We start from the raw sequence: 10,449 nt of genomic DNA, 5'->3' as shown, positions 1-10,449 counted from the left end.
ATTTGGTATAAAGGTTGACAGAAAACCTACACAAAAGAGAGATTGGCTGTTCCTGAGTTAATTATGCCTCTGTTGATGTCATGAGATAACATGACAGCAGCGTAAAATATTCTCTTTCTAAGAGAATTTGTGCTAGCAATGTCTCTTCTATCCATTTCATGACTGATATTACACATGCCTTCTCCTGGCACAGTTAAGAGGCTCTCCAAATGTGTGAGAAAGAAAATATCTGAGGCCTAAAAGAAGCACTCCAATTGAAAAGCAGTGTATTGTGAGCAGCCTACAGATAAAAACAAAACCAAACCAAGCACTGAACCTCTCCCTGTACATAAACCCATATATGCAAATTATTCCTTCATAAGGCTTTACAATAGATCTGACATCTTTCAAATCTGTATCTAATAAATATTAAGTGAAAATAGTTCTTCAGTATTTACATATGAAACATATAAAAATATGATCACTGTAAGACTACTTCTTCGATTTCATCTTCTAAAGAACCAAGGGTCTTAACTCCTGGCTTGCTTGTAGTGTACTGCAAACGGTGTCTGTTTAGGTTTCTTCCTTCACCAAAAAGCTCATTGTCTTCTTTGAGTTTACTGTTTTTATCAACAAAGGGAGTATTACTAGAGTCCCAACCCACATCAAAAGGTGGTGTATCGTTATTTTTAGAGAGAACAACGGTACTGGCACTGCTTCCAAAGAGTTGTTCCATTAAATTGGACTTCTTTTCTTTTTTACTATCGAAATCTGCATTTTCCTTAACATTTTCTTCTAATTTGTCGCTTTTTTGAGTAAGCCAACTTGGTCTCCCTGATCCTTTCCCGAAGGAAGGTACGTAACTACCAAATGTTAACTCACTACTTAAATCTACAGTCCTTACATTTCGTTGCTTCTGCCCTTGTGTTCTTGTGGCATCATCCTGGCTGTCCTTTAGAGGAAATCCATTAGTAAACTTCCCTGGAATCTCAAAGAATGGATTATTTTTTTCCTTTTTCTCCAGGGAATCAGATTTTCTTGCTGTATTTACGAGTGGTGCTTGGGAAGTTGGTTTCATGTTTGCTGTACTTTGAATTTCTCTATCAATTTCTTGCATTTTAGCAAGCAGGAACTCTCTTTTTCGCCGCTCTTCCAACATTTCAGGGCTTTCACTCTCTACTTCACGTTTGTGGATTTCTGTCTCCATCTTTATTTTCTCTTCCTTATCCAGTGAAAAGTTGCTTTCTTTTTTCATTTTGTCATATTCTTTCCTTTCCCACTCTGTGAAAAATGTTTAAGCAATATTTAAAATGTTTTAATTTTAATGTGCCCATAAAAGATTTTGAAAATAATGCAAGCAAAAACCATTGAGTTTTTAACATGCTCTTCTACGCACAATATGGTTTTCCTACTGCAAAAATAAATTCTTCAAATATTACAACTAAATCCACTCCTGGTTCTCCACTAAGATATAAAAATCTATTGTCATCTTTCAAAGGCATCCAGACATTATCCATGTTTTAGAATTTTCAGAGCCATTTCATTTCTGCCAATTGCCTTCCCACTTCCTGGGTTTGAATGAAAATGAATACAGCATTACTGATTTTAATAGTTCTGACTTGCACAGTACTTTATTTTACTTTGTCATCATCAGTGACGTTAGGCCAGTCCTGGGATATATGTTTGGGGTTTTTTTCCCACTCCTGTGAAGCCATCAGGTCTCAAAGTCATAGGAGTCAACACCTATTTCAAATAGGGAACGATTTAAAATATACTGCATCTGCTGCATGCAGAAAACACCTTTACACAAGTGTTCTGTGGACTCCATGAGAGTGACTGTGCACAGCTATAAAGGGACACCAAAGGTACAAAACAGCACCAAACTTATAGACAGAACTTGTAAATGCTTATGTGTAGAAGAAAGAGGAAGCTTCTCAAATACTTCTCTCTTCAAAATATTTTTCTGTCGAGACAACAGACATGTGTTTGGCCAAAAGTTGAATATGACTACTTGGCCCCTGCAACATACTGGCATTCTCCTTTCAATACTTTACTCAAATTTCTGAATTTTGTTTGCACAGAGTTCCACGTTATCTACTGTAATTCAGCTCAAGTTTTCAGAAATAACTGCAGCAGTTCAGTCAAAATATTTAAGAGATATTTTTTCAATAGTATATCATTCTACCAAATTAAGTAAGGAGCTACCTTTCTTTCTGTAAGGTGGGGAAAATACCAGCTTATATCATACGATGGGTAAGGTGGTTAAATCATCCTATTCAGAAACATAACAGAGCAGATTCTCGGCTCATGTCAGTTGTGTCAGAAGATTTTCAGAGACTTTACCTCTGAAAGCAGCTACAGATTTTTAGAATTCTTGTCATATAGAGTAAGTGCTACTGTTCATTAACTATAATCACAGAAAGAGTTTAACATGACAGGGTAAAGTCCATCTAAAATACTTGAGATTGACTTGAGAATTTAAGTCCTTAAGATGCTGTGAAAATCAAATTAATGAAAAAGCAGTATTAAAATATAGAAACTGACATTTTTCAAACAGCCACACCAAATGATTCAGATAATCAAAACCAAAAAGAGAAACTACAATTTCAAATTATGTAAGTGAAGTAGATACGTGCTGAAAAAATAGGCTATATTAAACAAAGGAAATTTGTTCTACAATAGTAAAAATCTACTGCACACCTCAATAACCTTTAGCAAGTCAGAGATAACATCAGCATTTGCCTGCTATCTCATCCTTGTTTTGTGAACCAAAATCTCTCAGACTCCAACACTTTTTTGTGGACAGCATTTGTTGCTGTTGCATACCTAATCACAGCTGAGTAGAGGGCACAGATTATTCTATATCCCATATTTCTTTCTGAATCTTCTTTGCATAATATAACTGAAAATAATTTTCCACTGTAGTGATCTCTGCAAAATCATTTTGCTCTTCTCACCAGAAACCAGCAGCCTCATTTGATTAGTATTCTATGGCGCATTTTCCAGCCTTCAGCTGCCTGTTTCCTTACCGTCATGAAGTTTTGGAACTCTCTCCTCTAAAGCCGGCATTTCCTGAAAATGTTTCAGTTTCTCTTCCCTTTCTCTGTCTTGGTCTTGTCTTAAGAAGTCTGTTTGCTCTTTCCATCCTTTGTCTCGAGTTTCTTTTTCCTGAAATACATTATTACAAAACCGAAACTGATGGGGAAAACCAGTCAATAAAACAAACAAACTAACAAAATCATAAGAACTTCTATGTCATTCTGAAATCACACTCTTACTGCTACACATAAAATGAGTAAGTCACCTTAAAACAAACCAACTTTGACAACCCAAGGGTTTGGCCCCAAAATATCATCACTTCTAGCATTGTTTTATACACCTGAAACAAAATGAATAGACAGTTAACTCTATTTTGTATTACACATTTCAGGGAAGTTGCAGCTCCAATGCCATAAAGGAAAATTATCACTGTCGGGGTAGTTTTCTTTAGAAGTCAGTTGTCCTCTTTAAGGGCTTTACCAGAAGGCCAAACCTCACCACCTTATTCTCTTAAGAAGCAAGCACTTAGTTACCCTCTACTTCCACAATCTGATCTTTTTAGTCAAGCAAGTGGGTTGTAGATTCAGATAGTTTCTAAAATTTTTGAAGTATTAAGTACCAAACAGTGAAGGAGAAAGATTTAATCTTGGATGACAAATTCAGCTAGCGAATATCTATATACATTTAAAAGGAAGGAACCTGCAGAAAAGATAGAGATTTTTACTGGTGATATTAATAACACAGAAATGTAGCGGCACTTAAGAGAAAGTATTTCTAAGAAAAATAGTTACTACTTAATGAACAAAGAAAAAAACCTTCAAAGTATTTTCCCTTCATTATTACAAGATTATCATTGTTATATTAAAAAATATAAACTACATAAGGAGATGGTGGCCAGGTATTTAAAATGCTTCACTTTAAAAACTGACTGCCGAAATCTAATTTGCATTATTTAAAGCAATAACCACATAAAGATCATATAGTTGGATTTCATGAGACCAACTGCACTTGTACCCACTGTATGGTTCTGTACTCACACACCCAAGTATACACTGGAATAATATACACAATAAACTACATCCATGGTTACAGAAAGGATTTTGGAAGAGAGAAGATACAAATGAAACAGCCATGAATAAGCTTCAGCCCTAACTGGAAGCCAGTCAAGAGCATCCTCAGTGCATTACTTCTGAAAAATAGTCCTAGCCTTATTTGTACAATTTGTACCAGAATCTAGCTCATTCTGATTTTTAAGACTATACAAATCTCTTTGATTTTAGCCTGGGGTCACAAAAGTATTAGCAATACTTCTAATGGTACTATTTTTATAATAAAAAAGGAAATGGAAAACAAAAAAACCCCAAGCACATTGACAAAGCTAGAAAACCAGAAGAAATACCAGCACTGTGACAATAAGAGGAAGTGTTAGCTTTATGCATTGTGAAATAAATCTGGAAAGTAAAAGAAACCATAATTAAGGCCAAAGAGAAAAGAGAGAAAAGGCAGCCATCACTGTTTAACAGATTGCTTAAATAAGCATTAGAAACAAAGAAAACGGAAGAAAACCAAAATGAAGTCTCAAAAACTTGAAAAATATGACAGTGGCAGAAAAAGAAATAAACTGAGCTAGTGGCTCAAGACACAGAATATGATAAACTGTCACAAAAATGGAGCATGTTATTTGTAGAAGGGTAGATTTTCTTTTAAAACACAGGATGTTTTCTAAATCATATTTTCTATATATTTATATTTGTATATTTACATATATTTTCTAAAAGCTCTGCCTTAAATAATCTGATAGGTGAATTATCCAGAGCAGGTATCAAATTTTTATGGAACTCACTATTTTAGGAAGAATTCCTTCTTTCTTGTTTACTGTGTCACCACAGACAAGTTCTGATTCTGGAAGAAGCTCTGCTGGTGAGAAGTATCCACTGGTTTGCACACCTTTTGTGAGCTGTGGTCCTTTTTTAATATTTTGGTTGTTGGCTGTAGAAAATACAAACTAATTAAATTGTGGTTTCTCTCAAAAATATCCTGCTATATACCTGTCTCTCATTTTTCATGATTTACAGCAAACATAAAAGACTGTATGGAAGCCAATGGAAATGGAAAGTATTGACAAGTTTCACACTGTTGTTGTAAACATCTGTAAAAACTAATTATAAAAAAAAAATCATAAAAAAATGCATGCAAAAATTCTGCTGAAAAAAATAATTAAAAAACTTCCTTAAAGCTACTTACAGTGTCATTTGAGTATATTATTTGTTAAAAATCCCCCCAAAATATCTCACTCATCTTACTGCTTGTCACAGAAGCAAACTCATAAAATTAAAATTCGCTTATTTGCATCTTTGAAACCTGTACACTTATCTCTAAGGAATAACATTTTAAAAAATCGGAACCCTAAACGGGATAATAGTAGAGCATCTATAACAAAACGAGCAGTAGACAAACTGTTTGAAATACTGGCATTAAATATTTAAAACAGTCCCATAAATTTCTGCTGCTTCTGACAAATAGATTCTACTGATTCAGTGAAAATAGCCCAAGTACACACACGTAACACCCATATTTATGTGGGTAGCATAAGGTTTGAGGCTGTCTTGTCACACCAGAAGAAATCACTGTAGTGATAATTTTAGAAGATTATGTTCTGGGACATATGTACCCTTTGAGGAAAAAAGGAGTGCAGCTCATATGACAGACAGTAAATTTCAATCAGTAAAAAAATAAATAAAACAGATCACCAAAATATTCATAGCAGTGAAAATACATATTTTTAAAGGATCTGTAATTTATTGTCAAGTGGACGTTACCTATGATCTATCAGAGATTTTACAAACAACCTTCCCCTCCTCCTTTACCCAAGAACATCTGGTATGAAAGGAGTTAAGTCTCCTGTTTGGTGAAGTTCTGTGTTTTGGTTCTGCTGCAGTTACAGAACAGTCAACAACCCATGTGCCCTCCTTTGTGCCCAGTGCTGTGAAGAAAGCAGTGCAAAAAGATAAACATTCCTGAACAAGCAGCATCAGAGTGAAACACCAAGTGTCACAAAAGGTATAACCCAGCTGAGTCAATTCAAAGCGTGGCCAATAATTTTTCTTTATTGCTTTATGTAAGTTACCTCTTTTTCTTTGTACAATATCCGTGTCTTTTCTTGGTGTTGGCTTCAACATACGATTAGCATATATATTTTTTGCTTCAAGTTCTCTTTCTTTTTCCTGTGAACGAAAGAGGTAGGTATAACAATGAGTTACTAATATTTCATTTACTAGTCATTAGCAAAGCTGTATATTAGAAGTACGTATTGTAAATAGAAACAGAGTAATCCGTTGTTTCACCCTATGTTTTAAGGATAACAATCACATTCCTAATCTTGTTTATGCTATAAGAAAGCAGATAGAACCTTCTCTCAAAAGAAACTCATTAGCAAAATATTATGGGAAAAAAGCACCTTTGCAGTGAAAATAAAGCCAATGCTTCTGTAAGCACAAACAAGACTTACAACATGTGTATAGATTGCAGAGCTGAATTTTAGGTACTATAAAGAGTTAAACATTTCAATGCAAGCAATACTTGTCTCAGGGCATGTCAGTATCAGGCAGCGGAGGCTCATTGTATCATAGGGGTAGAGGCAAACTCTTAGCATATTTATGGAATAAAATGCAGTAATGAGCAATGAGTTATCAGAAATTATCTGACAGTGCAAATATTTTCAAATCATCAAATTCTCCACTAACAAATCAGGCTTAAAATACTTACTCTAAACAAGTAAGTTTTAGAGCTACTAACCCTATTACTTGCTTAATAGCTAGGAAGGTGATGAACTGGTGCATCTCTAACATGTTTGAGACTTGGAGTTTCAAAGAAATTCTCCTAGAAACCAAACACTTTAGCTCAAGTCTTATTTTTATGTTCTACCACGTCAGATAAACTGACTAGGTAGAACATAACAGTATTTTAATACTTTAATTGAGAATTTGGGCAACAATGGCTGGGGGGGGGTTGCAAATAAACCTTTGCACAAATTTAGCAACACATGAGGATATCAAAAATACATGAAATTAATCTTCACACAAACCTACTGTAATGCAAGTACATTAGCAACATAAAGTACTGTTTATGCCTGCAGATTTAATTTTGAATTCAAAGGTTCAAAACCTCATTTTCCAGTAGATTTTGTGGTTTAATCTCAGTGCTTGGCTATGTACTTGATCTTACTTTTCTTAACTAGTGCTAACAATATTGATTAATGTAGAAACATTCCTGCTATAAACACTGCAGGGTCAGAGCACAGAAAATTTTGATTTAATGCAGTAAAAGAACTCACACATGGTACATAATTAAGTACACATCAGAGACTGCAGTTACTGCTAAACTATTCCAACCCGATTGCAGACACTTCCAAAGATAAAATGCCAGAACATGGTTAGCAACTTCTATTCCTTCCACATTTTACCTTCAGCTTCTGATTTAGCTGATGAAGCTCTTCTTGGAGAACTCTGTTTTCTTCTTGAGCCTCATACAGCTTTTTTTTCTTTGATTGTAACTCTCGTTGAAAACTGCTACCACTTAACTCAAGGTTTCTTTCCAGATCCTTCAATTAAAACAAAATACTATTTTTTAATAACTGAAGTACTTTCTGTAGTCAAATTACTTAAATAAAATTACAGTAAACCAGTGTCTTAGATTTAGATATCAGCTCCACCATTTCTCTAACACTGAATACATTTAAACCCTTAATCCTAACTTCAAGGGGGCAGACAGCACCTGCAGATGCTGCAGCTCATCCTTCTGAGTACTGAGAGGTGATTTGAGGACATAATGGGAACTCGCACTACTTTCTGCAAGGCTCTCGCCACAGTGGACCTCCACAGCTCTAAGACAAATCTCCAATCGATGGATAAGAGACAGAATTCCTCCCTCAAAGTGCAGGATTAGAAGGAAGAAGACAAGAAAGAATTTTTAACCTTTCTACTAGAAACTAGCCTGTGATTATGATTGCATTTACATACCTTTGTCTTGCAATAGCTATTTTAAATGTACTGTGTTGATGAAAGAAGGAAAAAAAACAGTAGAAGAAAATAATTTTCATTTTCAAGCATGATTCATTTTAACATGATCTAGTATTACAAATGCTGAAATACCTGATCATAAAACTGCAGATAACAGATGGTGACACTACAGGGTGAGGTGGTTTGGCTAACTCAGTGGTTTATATCTTAGTACTTTGGGACTTATTTTACAAAAGCTTAGTTTTCAGCTTAATACTTTGGATTTCTACATTTATTATTTCTGTAATGTAACTTAGGTTTAATTACTAATACAGACACTAAACTTTAACATAATTTTAATGACCAACATAATTTCAGCTAAAAATAGGATAAAATTTATGTACTATGTATAAAAATATCTACTATAAAAGCAGTACAGCTATCAACAGATGCAATAGCGTTAACACAATTTTTAAGTAAAATGAGTTTATCAATATATTTACAGTGTAGACATGCTTAGACATGTTTAAAAAACATAACATTTTGGCTGGACAAAATAAAAAAAAATATATTGGACAAATTTCTTAACATGCATATCCATAAAATGTTCTAAAGGTCATTTCAATATTTAAAAAATTGCTCTAATTTTGTTCAGCTGAGATCTTGGGTATGCAGAATAGTGAACAATCAAACATTGCATGATAGCTGTTCAAAAATTGAAAAAGAATTACTACATAGATTTTTTTTTTTTTTAGAATTTTAGTGTACAGTTCCCTAAATACCTAGAAATTTTCAACAAATGTTTCCCCTCCAAGAGGATAAATTAGATTGCATAGAGTTGTATTATAATTGCATGCACTTTTGAAATATTATTATTAGTTATAAAACACTTAAAAGCACAAATCCACAGGCTATATTCTGAGAAAATACACTTAAATTGTAAACAGAAATTTGAATGTACAACTACCAGGTATGTAACTATATAATCACCTTGGAAATAATTTACTTGATTCTAATTCTGTGAAAAAAAATACTGATTTTCTATTTGCTCCACAGCTGTGAAAAATTACAATTCATTATGGCAAGAAATATCTATTCCAGATTCTTACAAGAAGAAAGTCATCTCACCTTAACTCTTTTTTCCCTCTCCTCTAGCCTGCTCTCCGCATTGGCGAGTTTCTTTGCCAGGTCATCTCTTTCGGCAAGGTGCTTATCTGCAGACAGCTTTTTCAGTTTCTGCAGGAGAGTTTTTGTTCTGTACAGTTCCTCTTCCGAATCTTTCAACCGTCTCTCAGTTGCACGTTCTCTCTCCTGAGATTTTCGTAGGCGCTCCCTTAATATTCTAATCTCATTGTTGTGCCGAGCAAGGAGCTGCGAGATTTCGTTTTCTGTATCCTCAAACTTATTCAGGGCTTTCTCCTGCCTGTGCTGAAGCCTCTTCAGTGCCCTGTTTTCCTTCTGCAGCTCATCTAGTCTGATGTGGAGTTCAGTCAGTTCATTTCGGAGCTCATTGATTTTCAGTAGCCTCGCAGAAAGAACTCTTTTTGTAACAAGATCTATATCTTTCGCAGGAGAATCCCTAGTAAGGCTCTGAGAACGGAAACCCCACCGTGTCCCTCTTTTGCTTGGTGCATATTTGGAATCCAATTTCTTTGTGGCTAAGAGAGGAAAAATAAAAAGCACGTTTACCATTAGACAAGGCAGCTTGTCTGCTCAGGCATCCTTCTTGGAATCCAGCTCTGCCTAAAACAATTTCTCAACACTTAGCAGAGATGGCAGATTTCAAACCAGACAGTAAAAGGCATATAACACCTATGTTCCTTTTGATAGCTAAAAACTGGAGATCTATGTCTGTGATCTACTGAAATAGGTAATACTTGCAGCCATTAATACAGGACCATTGTAATCATCTGCAAATCATATCAGAAACAACAGTCATATTTTGATATTGTTTATTAAAATGGTTTAGAAATATAATACCATAATGCATATGAAATTATCAAATGCTTTAAAACGGCAACAATTAGCTAATCACTAGCAAGTTATGTATTATGCAAGATGTAATTCTCCCCGACAAATGCAGTAGTATTTTCAAATCCAGCTGCCGTGCTTACAGACAAAACAGCAGATTTCAAAGGCTCAATGCAAAAAGCCTCCAAAGCAAAATTATAAATCCCATGAAAATTCAGTTCTCCCTGAATAATTTATTCTTGTATCACAAGTTATTTTCCACACAGTATTCTCATTTGATTACTTGTATGCACTGCTCGCATTCCTATTTGGTATTATTATTTTATTGTCATCCCCATAGATAAAAATTGAACATTTTGTTTCTATCTTATTTGCCTCTCGAGCCACACTTAAAAAATAAAGCATGTAATCCACCAAAAATATCTCTTAAAACAACTGAATTAATAGAGATAATTCATATAAT

The 10,449-nt window shown here is 34.5% G+C and overlaps 1 protein-coding gene across 6 annotated transcripts in view; it reads right to left on the bottom strand.

The window, feature by feature from the left end:
* Positions 1-322: 322 nt before the first annotated feature.
* The window catches only part of LCA5 (lebercilin LCA5), an 18,359-nt gene continuing 8,232 nt past the window's right edge, over positions 323-10,449 (bottom strand). For all 6 annotated transcript variants that reach the window (XM_027902440.1, XM_027902441.1, XM_027902439.1 and 3 more), the window contains 6 exons: positions 9,144-9,673; positions 7,481-7,618; positions 6,146-6,242; positions 4,862-5,007; positions 3,009-3,147; positions 323-1,260 (listed from right to left, as the gene is read on the bottom strand). In XM_027902440.1, coding sequence (XP_027758241.1) covers positions 461-1,260; positions 3,009-3,147; positions 4,862-5,007; positions 6,146-6,242; positions 7,481-7,618; positions 9,144-9,673 — 1,850 coding nt within the window. In that variant the 3' untranslated portion in view covers positions 323-460. The remainder of the gene's footprint in view (positions 1,261-3,008; positions 3,148-4,861; positions 5,008-6,145; positions 6,243-7,480; positions 7,619-9,143; positions 9,674-10,449) is intronic.

This window comes from Empidonax traillii, unplaced genomic scaffold (genome assembly GCF_003031625.1).
Source record: "Empidonax traillii isolate 1590-97213 ecotype Southwest subspecies unplaced genomic scaffold, ASM303162v1 scaffold875:size256809, whole genome shotgun sequence".
NCBI classification, from domain to species: domain Eukaryota; kingdom Metazoa; phylum Chordata; class Aves; order Passeriformes; family Tyrannidae; genus Empidonax; species Empidonax traillii.
Note: the sequence above shows the minus strand (reverse complement) of the source record. Positions and strands in the feature narration are given on the sequence as shown.